This window comes from Pteronotus mesoamericanus, unplaced genomic scaffold (genome assembly GCF_021234165.1).
Source record: "Pteronotus mesoamericanus isolate MK-2021 breed Mesoamerican mustached bat unplaced genomic scaffold, CSHL_Meso_final scaffold_705, whole genome shotgun sequence".
NCBI classification, from domain to species: domain Eukaryota; kingdom Metazoa; phylum Chordata; class Mammalia; order Chiroptera; family Mormoopidae; genus Pteronotus; species Pteronotus mesoamericanus.
The window spans coordinates 12,012,053-12,034,195 of NW_026555326.1; the positions used below are offsets into that span (position 1 = coordinate 12,012,053).

Here is a 22,143-nt window from a genome sequence, read left to right on the forward strand (position 1 = left end):
GATTTCCATGTCCAGAAACATCTGCCTGTGACATAGGCTGGGGACATCATAAGCCTATAGAATTGTGTTGGCTTTGGATTTCAGTTCTTTTTTTTCTATCATAATTTCACAAATATAAAGCTCAGTTGATTAGAGCATCGTCCCAATACACCAAGGTTGCAAGACTGGTCCCTAGTTAGGGCACATACAAGAATCAACCAATGAATGCATAACTAAGTGGAACAACTAATCAATGTTTCTCTCTCTCTCTCCCTCTCTCAAAATCAATAAATAAAAACTTTAAAAAAAAGAAATAAACTAGGTAGGATTGATAGAGCTTAACTGATTGTGAGAGAGAGGAAAACATGAGAGTAAGGAGACAAAGAAAGACTTCTGGTTTAACAACTGAGTGGATGGTGGAGGTGTCTTTCATTCAAATAGTTCCCTATTTGAAGGAGCCTGTGAAGGAGCTTGTCTGGGAGGAGAGAGGGGTTTGATTTTGAAGTGGGAAATTTTCTGACTATGGTACATCCAAGTGAACAGGAGTGTCTGAAGCTCAGAAGAGAAACCTGAGCATTCATTGGGTGCCCTGACCAAAGCTCAAACCTGCAACCTTCATACATCAGGACAATGCTCTAACCAACTGAGCTACTTGGCTAGGGCTGTCCTACCTAGTTTATTTCTTGAATATATCCCCATCTCTTTAGCCTTAATCTTCAATATCCCCTCCCCATCCTCACTCTAATGGTTACTATAAAAAAGTAAAAGCAATCAAAATTGATCTTTGGTATCCCAACCCCTACCACCAAATCTGCTAACCCATTTGTGTTGGTGGCCTTAAGGCCTTCCTGTTACTAAGAATGAACCATCCTACTCCTATCCAAGGCCAACCCTCTAGCTTTGCATTGACCCCTACATTTATCTCTTTTCTGCATTGTTAATTTTATTTTCCTATCAATTATTGCCATCAGCATACAGATATGCTGTAAAATCTTTTGTTAATTTTTTCTACATCTTTGAACTATGCTACTTTTTGCTCCCCTTTACATCAAAACTTCCCCAAAAAGTTATTTATACTTTTCATCTCTGATTCTTCCCTTCCCCTTCTCTCTTGAGCCAATTGTGATTAGGTACTCACCCCTTCCAGCTCCATGAAAACAGCCCTTGTCAAAATCATCAGTGACCTTTGAGTGCTCGATCCAGTACCCAGTTTCTAGTCTTCTTACACAGATTCTCACCAGCCTTGTTATATATTTTTTTATTTGGCTACCATGACAAATACTCTCTTATTTTTCCTCCGGCTTCCCAACTTCTCAGATTTTCACTGATTCTATCTTTTTCTGATCTCTAAGTGCTGGAATGTCTCAGGGCTTAGTCCTTGGACGTTTTCTCCTACACTCATTCCTGGTGATCTCAAGCAGGTCCATAGAATTTGTACAATGTCTCCTAAATTTATATCTTAAATCTGGACTTTTCCTCTGAATTGTCATTTCCAATTGTGTACTCAACATCTCTATATGGATATTTAAGATAATATGTATTAAACTTTCCATTGTCCACAATCAACTCTCAATTCTTACAAGTATGCCTCTTTAAATGTACTTCTTCCACAGGCTTCCCCATCTAGATAAATGGCACTACTATTCACCAAGTTGCTTAGGCCAAGAGCTTTGGGATTACTCTCGATTCCTCTCTTTTTTCATTTCTACATCTAATTCATCAGTAAATCCTATTGTGTCTCTCTTCAAACTATATCCAGAATTGACAATTTCTCAAGACTTCCATTGCTATTATTTTAGTGCCAGCATTATCTCTCACCTGGATTTATTGCCAAGTCCTGTTTCTGCCCTTCCCCTCTACCCTAGTTTATTCTTAATATAGGCATTGCTTTTAAAATACAAGTCAGATCATGTCACTCTTCTGTTTAAAATTCTCCCCTGGCTTCCCTTATCAAAAATCCAGTCATCATAATGGTCCTCAAGGCCCTGTGACATCCTCTCCAATCTCTCTTTTCCCTGTACTTCAGGCACTCTAGCCTTCTTACTATCTTGTATGCCACATAGCCCTAAGTCCTGACCTTACCTGGGATATTTGCATAAGCTATTCCCTCTCCCTGGAGTGTTCTAGACATTTGCATGGTTGGCTCCCTTTCTTCACTCAGATCTCAATGCAGTGTCATCTGAGAGAGACCCTACTATATTATCCTACATAAACTATTTCAGATCCTTCCCTTCTCTTCCCTCTATCTCCAGCCTTAGTTACATTCTATCACCTTGTTATGGGCTGAGTTATGTTTCCTCAAAATTATGTTGATTTGACTGGAGATAGGGCCTTTAAAGAGGCAATTACGGTAAAGAGAGGTGTGCGGACCCTATCCAGTAATTGGTATCATTATAAGAAGAGGAGGTTAGGAGACTGACACAAAAGGAAGATCATGTAAAGACAGACGGAGAAAGTGGCAATCTACAAGCCAAGAAGAAAGGCCCCAGAAGAAACCAACCCTGCTGATACCATGATCTTGGACTCCTGGCCTCCAGAACTGTAAGGAAATATTGTATATTTCTGTTGTTTAAGCCACCTAATCTGTGGTATTTTGTTACGATAGCCCTAGCAAACCAACACACCTTGTCCTATCTCCCCCTACCCCCACCATGGTATTTATCAGCGCTTAATATTACACATCTGTATATTTTGTTGTTTATCTCTCTGACTAGACTGTAGGCTCCATGAAAGTAGACTTTACCTTGTTCACTGATGTGTCCCTAGCATCAAGAATAGTTCCTCATGCATGCAAGTACTCAAACATTTGTTGAATGAATGAACATATCCATTACTACTTTCCTAGGCCCATAATCATCCTCCCAGGTTACTTCATAGCTTCCTAATGGGTCGCACACTTTCTTGCCTTTTGTTACCATTTGAGACCTGGTTCCTGCTTGCTTCTCCAGCCTCATCCCTCACATCCCTCACACATCCTCTTTGGCCAGACAAAGCTGTTTTAAGAAAAAAATCTGGCCGTAGCTGATGTGGCCCAATGGATTAAGTGCTGGCCTGCAAACCAAAGAGTTGCCGGTTCAATACCCAGTGAGGCCACGTGCCTGGGGGCCAGTTTCCCAGTAGGGGGCGTATGAGAGGTAACCACACATTGCTGTTTCTCTCCCTCTCTCCTGCCCTTCCTCTCTCTAAAAATAAATAATAAACTTAAAAAGAAGGAAAAAAGCTGGTCTCTCACACATTGTTCCATCCCCAGATCCCTACACATACTCCTTTTGCCCTTCTAATCCCTCCTTATCTTGATGCCGCCCATGTTTCTGTTTGTTTCTCAGTGGGGGCTGTCTTGTCTACTGTTGTATTTCTAGAGCCAAGTAAAAGACAGCACAAAGTGGACTTCAGGAAGCATTTATTGAATGGATTCTGAACTCTTCCTACAACAGTGGCTTTGTGCACTCTTCCCCATGCACCACCAGGGGAAAACATGGAAGAAAGGAAAACAAGGGTTCTTTTGGGTTCAAATTCTGACACTAGTCTGTATGCTTCTCTGTGACCCCTGGACAGGTGTTTCTGAGCCTGTAAAATGGAGGTAATTATACCTAGTAATTAAGGTTGTTGTGAGAATTGAATAAATGTAAGGGCTTTCGAGTGTTCTTTTTTTTTTGCTATTTTTCCCCACTTGATTCTTAGCTGTGACAGGTTTTCTCAACTGGTACAGTACTTTAGAAATGCTCTTTGCAGCCACCCTCTCTGTAAACAGTTCCTCCTCTCTGCTTGCCCTTACTGAAGGGAGTGTCCCTGTATATATAGAAAATGTTGGCTCTGTCACTCAGCAGTTGTGTGACTGTGGACAAGTCACTTAACATCTCTGTGCTTATGTTTTCCATCTATAAAACAGGGACATTAGTATTTGCCTACCTGACAATTTGTCCTGAGGATGGATATGAAAAGCACTTCATAAACTCCTACCATGCCCCTGGCCTTGACTTTTTTCTCTTAATGCTTTTAAAATGAGTGCTGTTAAGATTAAATTAATTTCGTCCATGCTACCCAAAGCAACCTATAGATTCAATGCAATTTGTAAAGTCCAATTACATATTTCACAGAACTAGACCAAATATTTCAAAAATTTATATGGAACCACAAAAGGCCCCACATAGCAACAGCAGCCCTGAGAAAGAAGAACCAAGTTGGTACAATCATGCTACCTAATTATCAAACTATAACAGAAGGCCATAGTAATCAAATCAGCATGTTATTGGCATAAAAACAGATGCATAGATCAATGGAACAGAATAGAGAGCCAGAAATAAACCCACATCTTTATAGACGATTAATATTCGACAGAGGAAGCAAACACATACAGTGGGCTAAAGACAGTTTGTTCAATAAATAGTGTTGGAAAAATTGGACAGATACATACAGAAAAGTGAACTAGACCACATTTGTGTGTGGTAAATTACACCACACACAAAAATAAATTCAAAATGGATTAAAGACTTAAATATTAGACCTGAAACCATAAAAATCCTAGAAGAAAACAGGCAGTAAAATCTTGGACATTTCTCATAGCAATATTTTTTTCTAATAAATCACTTTAGGCAAGGGAAACAAGAAAAACAAATGGGGCTAGATCAAACTAAAAAGTTTGCACAGCAAAGAAAACCATCAACAAAATAAAAATACAACCCACAAAATGGGAGAACATTTGCCAATACATCTGATAAAGGATTAATATCCAAGTTTATAAATAACTTAAAAAACAATACCAAAAAACCCCAAATAACCCAATTAAAAATGGACAAAGGAGCTGAATAGACACTTAGGCAAGGAGGACATACAGATGGCCAATAGACATATGAAAAAGATGCTCAATGTCACTAATCATCAGAGAAATGCAAATTAAAACCACAATGAGATATCACCTCACACCTGTCAAAATGGCTGTTATTGATAAGTCAACAAACAAGTGCTGGTGAAGATGTGGAGAAAAGGGGAACCCTTATGCACTGTTGGTGGCTGCAACCACTGTGGAAAGCAGTATGGAGAGACCTCAAAAAATTAAAAATGGATCTGCCTTTTAACCCAGCAACCCCACTCCTGGAAACATACCCAAAGAAACCCAAAACTCTTATGAGTACCCCTATGTTCATTGCAGTGTTATTTGCAATCACCAAGATATGGAAGCAGCCCAAGTGTCCATCGATAGATGAGTGGATAAAACAACTATGGGATATTTACATGATGGAATACTAATTGGCTGTAAAAAACAAAAAATTTTACCCTTTGCAACAGCATGGATAGACCTGGAAAACATTATGCTAAGTGAAATAAGCCAGTCAGAAAAGGACAAATACCACATGATTTCACTCATATATGGAATCTAATGAACAAGCTGAACTAATAAGCAAAATAGAAACAGACTCAGGTAGAAAGCAGGATGACAACTAGGGGAGGATTGTTTAGGGGACAGAGGGATCAAGTAAAAAGGTAAAAGTGCTCATGGACATGGACAACAGTGTGGTAATTGTGGGAAGGGATGTAAGGGGGTTAAATAGCAATGGGAAAAAATACAATAAATAAAAATATTTAACAAATATACTATAGCATTAAAAATATATTAAAGTATAAAAGATTAAGTTAATTTCCAGAGGGCATCTCACTCTTGGCTAAGTAAAGGGCCTCCCAGGGTAGTGTGTAGTGGTCTGTCCTCTTCCGCTACATAGCTGGGCTTGCTTGAGTAGGTTGACATCATCAGGAACTCACCTGACAGACCTTCCTGATGGCCTCTTGGCTTATCTTACTCAGGGAGCTCTTTGCTATGTGCTGATACCCCTTTAATAGTTTCATGTAGAAAGTTTAAAAGGACAGCAAGAGGATCAAAACTCTAAAGGCCCCATCTGGAGATGGGTACGGGGTGGGGACAGAGGGGTAGTTCCCATATCCCATCCCACCCCAAGTCCTCAGAACACCAGGACTTGGCATGCTGACCTGTTTGTGTTTGTTGTAAAAAAAAAACAAAAAACAAAACAAAAAAAAAAACCCGCAGGTCTTCCCAAGTGGTACCTGGACCCCTTCTCTTCAGCTGGAATCCTCTAGGCCCATCCTCCTGCAAAGGAGGTTGGGAGAGGTTAAGAGAACTGCTTTATTTACTATATGCCAGGGAAATACCGTTCTTCAGCTTTGGGGCTAGAGCTGCAGTTTGTTGTGTACCCTGGGGCTACCACTAGGGAAAGAATGTGTCCCTGCAGCTGGCTGGGAATTCTCTGGGGAGAGGGCTGTGTGCTCTGTTCAGATCCTGCCCTCTAGTGGCCAAGGGGGACGGGCCATGCAGTCCCAACCCTCCCAGTGCACCCTGTCAGCTTTTGGGAACCTGGTCTCTGTCTAAGACGGGGAGTGGAGAGAGAGGTGAAAACCACTTAACCCCCATAAAAAACTGGTCTTTCCACGTGTCCTTTCCACCTGGCTTTTGGAAATGTACGCTTCCCTGGAGGTGGGGGGTGTCGGATGGTAGCATGGCCCACGATCTTAATTTTTTTTAATCCTCACCCGAGAACAGTTTTTTCACTACTTTTAGAGAGAGGTGAAGGGAAGGAAAGAGGGAGAGAAACAGTTATTGGTTGCCTTTCCAATGCACCCCTATCAGGGACCAAACCCACAACCTAGGCCTGTGCTCTGACCAGGAATCAAACCCATGACTTTTTTGGTTTATGGGACAATACCCCAACCAACTGAGCCACACTGACCAGGGCCTGCAATCTTAATTTTTGAAGTAAAGATCCAAACTAATGTTTTGAGAACTAGATAGAGAACTTGTCTTGGAGTCATGAGCTGTGAGTTCAAGTCCTACCTCTGCATGTACTATCTGTGACTTGGGGCATGTCCATTAACTTCTTTTTAACAAGCCTGTATAACCTCTTTTGTAAAATGGCACTCCCTCACATAATTATCATGGGATCACCTAGATTAGGTATGCAAGCACTTCATAATTTGTAGTGTTTTACAAGCATAAAGCATTGCTCAAGTTATTGCAGAAAAGCCTCTTTGTGGCTCCATCTGTATGTTCCTCAGGCAGCTGAGGCAGTGGGTGCCCAGCCTGGATGGTGTGCCATTGGTGGTAAGATCCTGGTGATTGTTTTCGGGGTGCTTAACCTACTGGTGAAATGGTGAAAGAAGCGCCTACCATGGAATAAAGAGCTAGGAATTTGAATTCTAGCTTTACCATTTTCCTGGGCCTCATGACCTTGAGCAACTCAGCCAACATTGCAGGTCTCTTTTTATCTGTATATTGAGGAGGAGAGTGCTGTCTGCACGCGGGAGGATCTGAAGCATGGTAGCTGCTCAAATACAAACTTTAAATCTGCATAATCATGTACTTGAGGGTATAAAGAAACTAGCATTTGGTGGTTGCTATCTGCCCAAAAGTCTGAGTTGCTCTTTTTGGTGCAGATCTTTAAAGGAGAGTATGTACTTTGAAATCAAAGGTACACCCTAGGTAAACCAGTAAAAGAAGTGTCACAAGGCTGCATCCAGTGGTAGAGCTGTTTATATTGTTTGGAAAGCAGGACATTTTTCTCTGAGGCAGTCTTCCACAGAGATAAACCTGGAATTGAGAGATTAAAAGTCTCAAAGGTAAAGAAAGGCTCTGAAGAAATGGCCCACACTGAATCGCTGCAGAAGATGGTATTAATCAGAGATTAATTTGTAAGGAAATAGAGTGTGAAATAGCATCAAGGCTTTCAACTCTGGGCACCATGTCCTTAGAAACCCAGTCAGTGTTTCAGAGTCTCACCAAGGCCCAGCCTGGGAACTACCTCCAGAAAAGCAGATGGGGGATGCCTGGAGACCACAAATTGCTGAGCTTGGGAGGAACTGATTGAGTGCATAATTAAGGGGATGGTTATATAACACTTGGGTAAGTAGAAATTGATGGGGTCACATCAGCAGGACTTCTGGGAGAGAGAGCAGTCTTTGAGCTGTTAGTAACTAAATCCAAAGTTAGACACAACTTACCTGTGCCTTGTGAAGTGGAGGAAAGGGATCAGGAAGGGGAAATGTTGAGAGTGATTGCTCCCTAGATCAAAGTGTCCCAAAATGCTTCATTCTTTAGTGGTTCTAGGATAAGGTGACAATGGGAGAAATACTCAGAAACTGAGAAGATCTGAGAGGCTGTTACGTGGCCAAGATACTATAGCAAGACAGAGATGTAATGGATTCTGCATCTTGATTGTGCAGACAGTGTGTGTCTTGCTGTTCTGCACTGATGGTGACAACTGGAAGGGAACTGCTCTGAGTGTAAAGGAGGCATCCTCTGATCACATTTAGGGATAAAGGAAAGGAAATCATTCATGGTATATTTGTGGACAAGATGGTTATGTGTAGGCTGGATACTGAATCAGGCATATTTATTACTGAATTCTTGTAGCCCAAATCCCCAGTATACTCTAGTACACAAGGCCCCCATGTGCAAGGTCCCTGCCTACCTCTCCAACCTCATCCTCTAGTACACTTCTTTTTGTTATTCCCTCAGATCTTGAGATGTTTGCTTCTTCATGTCTTTCACACCTCAGCTTAAATGTGACACTGCCTCATATGAAGAATATTTCCTTATGTGTTTATGCATATATTTAATATATGTTTACTTTTGCAGAGACACAATGGAAGCCCAGTGGTTAAAACACATAGACTCTGCCCTGACCAGGTGGCTCAGTTGGTTGGAACATCATCCCACACACCAAAAGGTTATAGGTTCAATCCCCAGTTGGGGAGCATATGGGAGGCAACTGATCAATGTTTCTCTTTCCCTCACTCTTTCTAAAATCAATGAACATATGCTCAGGTGAGGATTAAAACAACAAAAAGTACATGGACTCTGAGGTCAGATTGCCTAGGTCCATGCTGCATCCTTTAGGATCTATATGTTTGGTTTCTGGGTTTTTTTTTAAAAAAATATTTTATTTATTTTAGACGGAGAGAAACATTTATGTGCAAGAGATACACAGATTGGTTGCCTCTCACATGCCCCCAAATGGAAATCTGGCCTGCAACCCAGGCATGTTCCCTGACTGGGAATCAAACCAGTGACCTCTTGGTTCACAGGCTGGCACTCAATCCACATCAGCCAGGGCAGGATCTATATGTTTTTGAGCAAGTGACTTAACTCCTTTGTGCCTCAGTACAGTTAATCTGTAAAATGGGAATAATGATAGTACTTACCTCAAATTTTTGTGAAGAACAAAGTGTTTAGGACACTTTATGCCTGGCACAAAGAAAATGTTCAATAAATATTAGCTATTTAGTATCCTCCATCTCCCTCAATGTAATCAGCAGGAACTCATCTGTTTTGCTCACTGCTATGTGTTTCTCCAGCACATGGATCGTGATCAGCCACATAGTGGGGCTTCAACACATTTATGGAATGAATTTGCTGAATTGATAAAGTAATGCAGTAGTCACTTGTTCTTCAGGCAGGTGTTTTGTGTTATGTGTTAGGCCTCTGCCCTTTTGCACTTTTTTAAAATAGTTTGCATAAAAATACACCTGAATAAACATACGGAGTGCAGGCTGGTCACATTTACTAAAGACATAAAACTGGGAGGAATGACTAAATGAATGAGTGAATAAATGATAGGTATGTTTGATAGTCCATGCTGACTTTTATTTTTTTTTGACCTTGAGCTAATATTATGAAATGAAATGTACTGGGATAAATAGAGTTCTTGATATCAAAGTCAATTGGTCACAACAGGATTGGGTTTGTAGTGACCTATTTGTACAGTATGACATATTCCTCAAAATTCAAAATGTGCCATGGCTGCACTGGTTTCTGGAAAAAAGGAGGTGATGGCTCTGTTTCAACATGCACAGCTAGAATACACCCCGAGAACTGTGCTCAGAGCCGACAGCCAGGCTTGATAGCAGAGACAAGACAGACATGTCAACTGGAGAATGACCGTATAGCGGGAGGGGCTGAAGGGGCTGAGGGCACATCCCATTTTATTTATGTGGGCCCCAAAGACCACACTCAGACTAGGATATAAGTACAAGGACTTCAAGTCAATATAAGGGAAATTCTGAAATAATGAGCTGGTCATGGATAAATTGGTCTCTCTTGGAGGGTTTCCCGTCACTGGAGGTTTTTGAGCTTACTCTGGCATTTAGCCACAGTATTATAAAGGGTTACACACCAGCCAGGTGATTGGAATAATTAATAAATGGTTTTTAAAGTCTCCACTCACCCTGAGAATCAGTGGTTCTATAATTCCCCAGCATGCTTCATTTCCTGTGAACAGTGAGTCAGAGACAGGCCTCATTTTGCTTTTCATGTAGCCAGGAATGGGGGTTGGTCCTCTAATTTGATGATTCTGATCTTTAAAGAGGGAAGAGGGAAGTGTTGAGAATCTGGTGACTTTAGTATAACCTTATTCAAGGGGTTGTTGCTACCACCTGGGACCACTAGGGCTTTGAGACTCTAGGAAATATTGGGTTGGCCAAAAAGTTTTTGATTTTTCCGTAAGAAGGCTCTAGTAGCACTTAGTTTTCTTTAATTTTATTTGAAACAATTTTGTTATATTATATTGTGACAGCTGTCATATCAGCGTGCATTAAAAAAAAATCAGCCCCAGCTGCCGTGGCTCAGTGGATTCAGTGCCGGCCTGCGAACCTGAGGGTCCCTGGTGTGGTTCCCACTAAGGGCACAGGCCTAGGTTGCAGGCCAGGACTCGAGGAGGGAGCACCTGAGTGGAAACCACACATTGATGTTTTTCCCCCTATCTCCCTCCCTACATGTACCCCCTCCAAAAACAAATATGTAACTTTTTAAAAAAAATTCTACCCTCTAAGAAAAAAATCAAAATCGGTGAATTTTTGTGTAGCCATTTTAATATTGAGGATGGAAGAAAATAAGTAACATTTTTGGCATATTATGCTTTATTATTTCAAGAAAGGTAACAATGCAACTGAAATGCAAAACAAAAAGATTTGTGCAGTGTACAGAGAAGGTGCTGTGATCTATTGAATGTGCCAAAAGTGATTTGCAAAGTTTGGTGCTGCAAACTTCTCAATGGACGATGCCCCACCATTGGGTGGACCAGTTGAAGTTGATAGCTATCAAATGGAGACATTAACTGAGAACAATCAACGTTATACCACACAGGAGAGAACTGACATACTCAAGATATCCAAATCAATAAAGTTATTGAAATGAAAAATGTGTCATTTATTTTCTGGAAAAAACTAAATGGATTTTTTGGCCAACCCAATAGTAGCTCTTGAAAAGGCCTTCATGCTGCTTCTACCTCTATCCCATCTTGAGATTTCCAATCTGGTGCATCTTTCCTCTGCTACCTTTCAATACCCAGGAGGTCATCAAGAGGACCTCCCTTCTGAAAGCAGAAAGACAATTTCCAATTCCAGCTAGGACCTTCTTACTGCCCAGCCAGCACATCTTGGGAGCTTTTGAGCAGCAACTTCAGATCTCTCTGTTGCAAGCCCGGGGATGACTCTCCAAAATGCTCTGATAACTCAGCTTCTACTAGGCATATGTACTTGTTATCTCATATCAGTCTCACAAAAACTCTGTGACACTCAAATGTAAAGCAGTTGGCTCAGAGGTATCAAAGTCAATAATCCAGTAGAGGCAGTGGCAGGACTCAGACTCCCCACCTTTGACCTTGGGGTCAGCTCGGTTTTCTCCCTGCATCCCCACATCTGTCCTCTGGGAATATGGCTTTCCCTTTTCTTTGGCTCCTTGACATCATGTGGTACCTTCTTCCTTTCATTTCCTGGTATCTTCCTTTCTCCAAAGGCTTACCTCCACTGGTGTTCTGGTTCCTTTCCTGCTTCTTGTGATCTTCTTGTCATCCTAGGAAGGCAGGAGTTATCATGTATCCTCAATTTCTCTCACTCAGTTGGTTCCCTCCTTTCTGTTTTAAAATAGTAATATTTCCATTATCTTAAACTTTATTTTTGCTTTCCTTCTAGCCACCATCCTATTCCTCTTGCCTAGTACTGCCAAACCAACTGTGTGTGTGTAACTTCAGTTTGGGTTCCTTTCTTTCACACCCAAACCCTTTCCCCTGATATTTACCCTTACAATGTGACTATCATTTCTTCTACTTTACCAGAACTGCACTCTGGGAGACCAAAGCATCAATCAATCAATTTTGGGAACCATTCTTAGTACCCTCACCTTCCTTGATTCCTTGGTAGCATTTGGCCTGTGGGACACTTTCTATTTCTTGAAAGCTACTCTCACTGCCCCCTCCCCGGATTTATGCAACTTTATACTTTTGTTGCTACCCTAGTGACTGACCCCCTTTTTTTGTTTTTAAATCTGGATACCACTTTCTCATCAGTTACATGAAAGAGATGGGCTAGATCATTTCTGAAGTTTCTTCCTATTCTAGGAATTCCAGTTCTTTTCCTGGAACTTCTTCCCCTGACCCCTGACTATGCCAATCTGTCCTGACTTGGTTCTAGGCCCTCCATTTGGCTTTCTTTTGTCACTTCCATGGGGAGATAATCCAAACTCATCTCCATGTGGAGGAATTCATATTTCCATAACTAGGCCAAACCTCTCATCCCCTTGCCCTTATTTCCAACTGTCCACACATAGATGCCACATCATCACTATGCACTCAGTGCTTCCTCGATGCCCAACAAGCACTCTTTCTCAACTTCCCCAATTTTTACCCATGATACCAGATGCTTGGTTTAGTCAGGGCAGGAATGGGAGGCACAGGGCTTTTAAGCTATATTATGAGAAAGTAATAAAAAAGTAAAAAGTAATACCCATATCTGGGGAAAAGGATTTAATAGAGGAGAGAGGCAAAATGAAACCATTCAGATTTTTAGTCTCAGAAAGCCAAAATACAAAGGCAATATGGTCCTAGTTTTTTAAACTCATGAAATTATAAATTCCAGAATCTGAAGGCCTAGAGCTCCTTGGCTCCAGCAGAGTCTAAAATGGACTCTTAAATTAAAGTCTGTGAGCACTTAGGAAAGAAAGCAGTAATCACCATTAGGAATCAGTAGTTAAATAAACTATTTTTTCCCATAAATAACCACTGTTTATATTTTGGTATGGTTTAGTCTTTCACATTTTTTAAAAAAACAAAACATCTTGTTTTTTGTTTTCTGTATAGGGATGTTGGCTGTTATTATTATAAAAGCAAAGCAAAGAATGATCATTGTAGAAAGAGTAGCTAACAAATGAGAAAAAGGAATAAGAGGAATGATTGCCTTCATGCTCACTCAGTGAACACCAGTGTTAACTTTTGGGTGTATTTCCCTTCCATCTTCTTTGCTTTTCCCTTCTCCCATTTAGTTTCTGGTATAAAACAAAACAAAACTCCAAAGTATTTTTCCTCGATTTTGGATCAAATTAAAAAACACAAATAAGCAAATAAATGAATACAAATGAACAGAAAGAAAAATGATGTGTTTGGATTAATAGACTAATAGATCAAAGATTCTGAAGAAATCTGATAATCTTTCCAGTTAGTTTATGCTTCTTAATCTTACATGTCAGCAACTCCTTTTTCTTCTTTTATGTCATGTCTGTGTTTGTGATCACTTGTTTAGTGTCCGACTTCTTCAATAGACTATGAACTTAGTAAGGACAGGGTGGGACTTTGACCATTTCACTACTGTAGCCATAGTTGCTAGCTTTGTAGGTATTGATTTAAAAGAATAAATAAAAGAATCAAATACTTAACAGTAGATGGAAAGTGTGAGCTGGATGATAATAGATTTATGAGTGCAAAAGTACATTTTAAAAGTTAATAAATGACTGATGTTGATCTAAAGATTAGGTGTAACTATAAATAACTTAGAAGAAAACATAGAGGAAAAACTTGGATTTGGCAATGATTTCTTAGATACAATGCCCAAAGCATAGGCAAGAAAAGAAAAAAATAAGTTGGACTTCGTCAAAATTTTTATACTTTTGCGCATCAAAGGACACAACAGCAGCCTATGAAATGGGAGAAAATGTTTACGAGTCATAAGGGATTGATATCCAGAATATATAAAGAAATCCTACAACTTAACATACACACACAAAACAACTCAATTCAAAAACAGGCAAAGGACCAGAACAGACATTTTTCTAAAGATATACAAATGGCCCATAAGTACATGAAACGATTCTCAACATCTCTAGTAATCAGGAAAATACAAACTAAAACCATGAGATACCATTTCACAACCATTAGGATGGCTATTACTTTTTAAAAACATGGAAAATAACAAAATGTTGGCAAGGATGTGGAGAAACTGGAACTTTTGTACATGTAAAACAGTACAGATGCTGTAGAAAAGTGTATGGCAATTCTTCAAAAAATTAATTTGAGAATCACCATATGATCCAGCAATTCTACTTCTGTAGTTAAAGAAGTTAAAAGAAATAAGAAGTTAAAGCAAAAAAAAAAAAAAAAAGATAAATGAAGTTAAAGCAGGGACACAAACAGATATTTGTATAGCTGTGTTTATAGCACATGATTCCCAATAACCAAAAGCCAGAAGTAACTCGTGTCCATGAATAAACAAAATATGGAATATACATACAATGGAATATTATGCAGCCTTTAAAAGGAAATGTTGACTCACTCTACCACATGTATGAACCTTGAAGACATTATGCTAAGTAAAATAAGCCAGTCACAAAAAAGACAAATACTACATGATTCCACTTGTATGAGATGCATGGAGCAGTCATATTTATAGAGAATAGAATGCTGATTGCCAGGGGAAAGGGTGTGAGTGTGGGAATAGAGAGTTATTGTTTATTGGGTACAGAATTTCAGTTTTGCAAGATGAGAAGACTCCTGGGGGTGGATGGTGGTGATAGCTGCACATGATATACTTAATGCCACAGAACTATACACTTAAAAATGGTTAAAATGTTAAATTTTATGTTATGTATTTTTTTAAACCACAATACAAAGAAATGGGTAAAAAGAGAGTGGCTCTAATTGTGAGCTTCAGGACTTTATTCTGGGCCCTTTCATCACTTGGATAAAAATCTTACCAGCTTTCCTTTAGTCAGAAAAATTAGAACCAATACAAAGAATGTTAGAACAAGTTTCTAAGGGCTTTAAGATTCTGGAATAATAGATCAAAATTAATACTGAAATTAAAGAGAACTGTAAAATTCTGAGTGCAGAATTTTTAAAAAAAGCAAGAATATATAGAATTAGGGTCAATGATTTCTCCGACATGAAAACAATTTGGGGGTTTTTATTTTCCACAAAATCCAAAGTAACCCCATAGTAAAAAAAAAAAGTAAACTTTAACTTACTAGTAGAACTGTTCAAATAAAAGGAAGCTAACAGTCTAACTGTCCAAAACAGTCTTCAGTTCTTGGTATTATACTTTTAAGGAAATTGTAAGCTGTAATAAAGCAGGATAAAATTTTGAGGGCCATTATGGAACTAAAAAACAGATCTTATGGGTCTTGATTGATAGACCAGGGGACTTAGCCTGGGGAAAAGAAACTTAGGAGGTACATAACTATTTTCAACTATCAGAAAAACTGGCATGTGAAATAAGGACTGTGTTTATTCTGTATTTACCCTAAGGGCAGGATTGAGATAGACAAAAAGCTAAAAGAAACCTGATTTTCTGTGGCCAGAATTTTCTAAATATTAGAACTGATGACATTCAATAAAATGGCCTTCCACTACTGGAAGGCCGCCTGTCAGGAATACTGTAGAAGAGTAGGTTGGTCCTTTCTTACACCAGGATTCTACCTTTTAGTTTCTCAGTCTCAAATCCTGGCCTCATGTTTGACTTCTCCCTCTTCTTTCTCCCAATAGCTAATGAAGTCTTAGGGGTTCTTCCTTCACAGCTCTCTTGGCTTCATCCTTCACTCTCCATCACCATTGTCAGCATCCTCACCTTCCCAATGCTGAATAACTTCTGCAGGTGGCCAGTCAGCTCTTCCAGCTTTAGGGCTGTCCATTGCTTCAGTCCATTCTGCATGCCCCTGTGAGACCCATTTTATAGAATACTTATTATGTAATTCCCCTGATCAAGACCAAAGAGTGGTTTTCCCCTGTTTCCCACATCAAGAAGCAATTTCTTGGCTTTTGGGGCCATTTTTTCTCTCTTCAATTTTTGACTTATATTACTCAAACAACTTAGGTTAAGCTGTGCCCTTGAATGTCAACTGGCCTAATTGTCTTTACCTTTTCATTGCCACTTCCATTCCCCCTCATTTCTGTTGTCCCTGTGTGTCCCCCCACTCCCAACTTTATTGTAGGGACCACCTCATGTATGACAACCACCACAAAATCTTCCCTGGCCACCCAAACTCACACTAATCCTTCTTTTTATTCATTTAACAAGTATTTATGGATCCCTCTTCAGGCACTATGCTAAATGCTGGTATACAAGTGATAAACAAGAAAAATTTGGTCCTTCACTGAATGGGTGAGATAGAATAAGTAATTGCTGTAAGGGACACAAACAGGGTGTTGTGACACAGAATGATTTGTGTGTGTGTGTGTGTGTGTGTGTTTTAGGGCTGGGTGGGTATTTTGATGAACTAATCAGAAAAGGCCTTTTCTGAGGTGGTCACAAATAAGCTGAGACCTGATGGATGTGAAGGACTCAGTCAGAGGGAAGGGCTGGAGTCAAATGCCAGTCCAAGGAACCAGAGTATGTGGGTCCTGAGGCAAAAAGAGCTTGGCACACTGGAGATACTGGAGTGACAATAATTTTGGTGCAACATAACAAGTAAGGAAAGAGCATGAGGTGAAACTGAAGAGAGGCCTAGGGTCATGTTAGAGATCCTGGATACGTGAATTACACTGGGAAGCCATTAAAGTGTCTTAAGGAAGTGATTTGATTTATATGATTTATACTTTCTAAGATACTTGGCTACTATGTAGAGAATAGGCTGAGGGAGAGCAAGAGTGGAAGTAGAAGTTAAGAAACTAATATAAAAGGCTAAGTGAAGGACGGAATAAAATGGAGAAAAGTAGATAGGATTAAGGAGGATTTAGAAATAGACGTAAAAGGATTTGCTGATGGTTATATGGAAGAATAAAGAATTAAGAATGACTCTCATGTGTCTTATGTGAGAACTAGGTGGGCAGACATTTATTGGTTACCACAATGGGGAAGTGGGGTATGGAGATTGGACTTGGGGGAAATTCAGAAGTGTAGGATTTGTTAGGTGTAAGGTGCCTGCAAATCACTCAAAAGGCAGTGTCGAGGTGCCAGTTGAGTAGCTGAGTCTAGAACTCCCATGAATAGGCTAAGAGGGAGATAGTAACTCTAGAGTTACCAGCATATAGATGTATTTAGTGATTTGTGATGGGATAAATTAGAGGAGTCAGCAGAAGGCCGAGGACCAAGCATAGGACATGCTGTATGCTAAGGGGAATCAGCTAAAAAAAGGAGAGAGATTAATAACGTAGGAAGTGGGTCAGAGGTCTGATCGCAAGAGCAATAACTTTATTCTGTATGGCCTTAAGGCCATGGTCCTTATTGCCTAGTTTAATAATTATTTCTGAATGGAATGTAGTAATATTGAGAATATACTTATATTATGCAGTCACTGCTAGTACATCTCTTTGAGTTGATGCAGATTCCTTGTAGGCAGCTATTAAACTTTCTTTTACTCCATTGTGCCAGTTCAGTGCAGGATTTAACGTAGATGCTCAATGCTTAAGTAATGGTAAGGCCTTCTTACAAAGGTCCTTGCTAAAACCACAAGTTCTGTCACAAAATGCCAAAGATCCTTCTTCTCTGGGCCAAGTGATGCCTGGCTCATATTTTGTATGGAATGTGAACCTTGTGTTTTGTTATCCTTTTAAATAATTATGATTATATTTTAAAGGTTTGCAGGCACTAAGTAAAATAGGAATGAAGAGAATTCTGGGGATTCTCCAGCTTCACTGACAAGGAAAAAACAAACTAATATTCATGGCAGTGTGTTGACATTTCAGAACTGGCATTTAATTATTTGCATACCTCAGTATATTAAAGGTACATATATACTTGTATAAATAAATCTGTGTATATAACAAATTTTAGTAGCTCAACTCTCCTGAGCTAGTTCTCTAGAACAGAGAACTTCACCAAAGCCTAGGAGACCTTTTGCAGTTTGGAGAACAAAATAAGTCACAGTAATCCATGAGCCCCTGTAACCAAATACATTTTAACTGAAGGCAGTGAGGATGACTCAGTCATCAATCATGATGCTGGGCCCAGCTTGACTGCATTTGATGTGGCCAGAGGCCAGTACTCCAAGCTCCTAAAACACAGCTGAAAGTGTAGGCTTAGATGGGGCTGATACAGAGGGATGGGCAGGAGTCTCCAGGGAAGGCAGCTCCCTAAGGAGCTGTGGGGTGTCTACATTGGAAGTGGAGCGGTGAAGAAATGAAAGCTCCTGGAAGCTTGGTAAAGATGAGAAATAAAAACTTGCTCCCAGGAGTCTGAGAAAGAACTTAGGCCATGGCAAAAAATAAATAACAATTTTAAACATCTTGAAAACTCAAATCCACCATCAACACTAATTAATTAGACACCAAATAGCATTCAGATTTTTAAGTTTTTTATGCCCTCAACCCTAGCTCCAGGCACTAAAGAAAAGAAGTCACTCTGTCTAGCACAGAGTTTTGGGCAGGTTGTAAGGTAAGAAGAACCAAGCTTCCCAGAGCTGCATGGTAACCCAGTCCCGTCCAGTCCTGTCCCCACCTCCCTGCTTTCCTAGAGGTCGTGTTCTTTAAACCTGTTCTTTGGAAGCCCAGGGTCCCTCATAATTGCTTCAGGCTCTGAAGGGGTATTTTGCAAGGGAAGACTGAGTTTCCATGTGTTTGGTGAAATACTCAATTTTTCCATATTTTAAATATATGTGAGGAAATTGTTTCTGAATCTTTTTATCTTCTCTTTCTGTAATCATACAATCACTTTCTTCCTCTAGTAGTACAGGCTGCCAATACAGCTAAACACTGAGCCAGCAAGTTAACAGCTGAAGTATGGTTACCTATAGGCAGTAAACAGATCACATCTGTTACAGCAACCCAGGTAAGGAGCCCTGTTAAAGAGGGAGAGATAATTTTTATTTCTATAATCCTCACTGCATACCTTCTTTTTAACCTAGCTTATTCTTTAACACCCTTTAATAGGAAATGTTTGGCCACAAGCTATTTTTTTGTGCTTTATAAACCATTTGCTTTAAATGTGTCATTAAAATTTTACCACCAAATTAAGATTCCATGATTTCTCTAAAATACAGGGGTTTGTGACTTTGAGAAAAATTACTGGTCTGGGTTAGAGAAAAGTGGTAACAGGGCTCAAGTTATTTAAACATGGGATATATAACTTCATGTTTTTTAAAGCAAAAGATATAAGTCTAAGGATTTTGTAGAATAAGCAAGTTTTACAAGTGATTTTATATTCTAGTAAGCTTTCTGAAGAGGCTGTCTGATCACCTGATTCGCTTGTTTAAAACCTTGAAGTTCATACTCCTTAGTTGGGCTACATTGCGTTCACAGTGACCTACCTTCTCACCCTAGGCTCATTCCCTACCTCCACCTCCCTTAAAAGCCCATCCAGGCCTTTATTACTCCCACTTCCTCTGTTTAAATGCCCATCACCACCCTCCACCCAGGAAACACTCCCTCCTTTAAAAGTAAATTCAAAAATCACCTTTCCCTTGAGGATTTACTGTACCTTCCTCTCTGGCCTGTTGCACTCTGTCCGCACTTTCACTAGAGCAATGATGATATTGTATTGTAACGATCAATTTCCGTGCGTATTCCCTCCTCCAAGCCTTAGCACAGTTCTTGACACACAGGAGGCGCTATAAATGGTTGCTGAATAAATGAGTCCTTGTGTGAAATACAGCTTTCCTTTGCTCTCAGCACTTTGAAAGTACTTGGAAAAGGTAAAGGAAATGACTAAAGTATAGACAGTTTAAATGGAACACAGTAATCATACTGCCTGAAGTAGCTCCTGGCCACTGGGAAGGCAAAAGTAAGAAGATAGAAACTAGAACGCTAGCACTGCTATGCAGCTGCTGTGATTTCACTTGTTCACAACAGCCCAGTGCAGATGAAAATGTGGGGTTCCCTATTCAAAGATTACTAAGAATTTCAAAAGATGACAGCAGGGCATTAAAACAAACCAGGGGCCTGTGCAGAGTAGCAGAGCTGCCCCAATGACAGCAGTGAAGTGGGGAGCCTGGAAAAAACTTTGTATCACTTTGTTAGAGTAGGTTTAAAATACAGGGGTGAACAAAAATAGGTTTACAACTATAATACAATAATAAATAAAACAAGAATAATCTCTTTTGTTTTGCATACTTACAATTGTAAACCTACTTTTGCCTACCCTGTATGTAAAATTGTTTTAAAATTTATTTTCATCTCTGGCTGGTGTGGCTCAGTGGATTGAGCACCAGCCTATGAGCCAAAGGGTCGCTGGTTTGATTCTCAGTCAGGGCCCATGCTTGGGTTGTGGGCCAGGTCCCCAGTAGGGGGCACACAAGAGGCAGTCAAACACTGATGTTTCTCTCCCTCTCTCTTTTCCCCTCTGGCTAAAAAATAAATAAATAAAATCTTTTAAAAATAAATAAAATTTACTTTCTCATGCCCACCCTTCATAAGACCCCTACAATTTTTTGTTTTCATTTATAAGTGAAGATTCTTTTAAGAAGTGAATTATTTTATTTCACATTGTTTCAGGGAAAATACCACATACTCCTTGTTCTTAAGAAGTAATGCTATAACCCAAACCCCATCAATTACCCCTGGAATGAAGAAATATATCACTGTTACTTACACCTGCATGCAACACCGAAATTTGAGGTGGGGGGAGCTGGCTGGACTTTCACAGAATTATGTTAACATGACACATCTTTACCACCCTTTCAGTGACTTTTTAAAATCTAGCATCACTTGTTCTCCATGCAATAGTGTAATTTCTCAAATCTGATTTTACTTCATAGCAATCTTAGTAAACTAGAAATTGTTGTATTTAACCCCAAATGACCTTAAATTTATCAGATAACATCATGATGCAATGTTGTTGGTATATACTGATACAATAAATGAAGATTCATGAAGGGTCTTTTCCAAAATATAACTACTTTGAAATGGGGAAGCTGATTTGTACAGCTGCAGGTTCTCTAGCAGGGGGGCTGGCTGTGTCAGGAGTGTCCCACCTGCAGGCTCTCCCACAGAGGTTCGCCAGTTACAGACCCTCTCTGGGGGACCACACACCATTAGTGACTGGCACTAGTATGTGCAGCAAGGAGTGGGGCTGCCCAAGAATGCCAGGTCCTAAACTTCCTTAGTCAGGGCTCCATTTCATGCTCACCAAACTTAGCTGTTTCTGTTTTTTTCTATATACTTCAAAGCCAGAGAACCTAGGAATAGAGCTAAAGTCATGTAACAAAATCCTCATATTACTCTCCTAATTTCTCCACAGCATAAAACTGTCACCACCTAGGTCCATCTGAATAGGTCTGATTGTGTCAGAATTCTTAAAACCAGTGAGCTGTTTTCTCATCTGAAAACAAGAGGATTTTCACAGACCTCATAGGGGCCCTCAAAAATCAGCCAGAGAACACTGGCATAGTAAGTGCTCAAGTGGTCATCTTGGTTTTGTTGTCCGGGGCTCATGTGTTACCGAGAAGACAGGGCTGCTGAAAGTGGAAAAGAAAACAGCTCTCAAAACCACTTCGTGGAAACAACACTCACAGGTAGGGCAGACTGTAGAGTACCAGCAGAGACTAATTTGTACGAGTTTGTCTGCAGATGACTGCACCTGCTGCTCCTCACTGAGATTCTCGTCAAAGAACCAACACACACAGACACCCACTCACTGAGCTAAAAACACCTACAACTCAAAGGAAGGCACACCAGAACAAATCTAACTGCAAAGAAACACAAACAACTAGTCCCTTAGATAGGTCCCTTGCAGAATACACACTGGTGTGCTGAAGGCATGTGCAGTGGGATGTGATCTGTGCAGACTGAGCAGGGCCAGCATAGGGGACAGCTGGGCAGGCAGTGAGACAGGGAGACAGAAAAGGACCACAGAAATCCACAAACTATGCAAACCCATGATGTGCAGATATAGTAAGAGTATTTTTTTCTTAAGATCCAGGGACATTTCATAACTTACTCCAATGACTGTAACTTTGGCCTCAATTAC

The 22,143-nt window shown here is 40.0% G+C and overlaps 1 protein-coding gene across 1 annotated transcript in view; it reads left to right on the forward strand.

The window, feature by feature from the left end:
* Positions 1-3,606, forward strand: part of ACP6 (acid phosphatase 6, lysophosphatidic) — a 28,582-nt gene extending 24,976 nt beyond the window's left edge. The window contains exon 10 of the mRNA XM_054563363.1: positions 3,339-3,606. Within this exon, the coding sequence (XP_054419338.1) occupies positions 3,339-3,386 (48 nt within the window). The 3' untranslated portion in view covers positions 3,387-3,606. The remainder of the gene's footprint in view (positions 1-3,338) is intronic.
* The last annotated feature ends 18,537 nt before the right edge of the window (positions 3,607-22,143 follow it).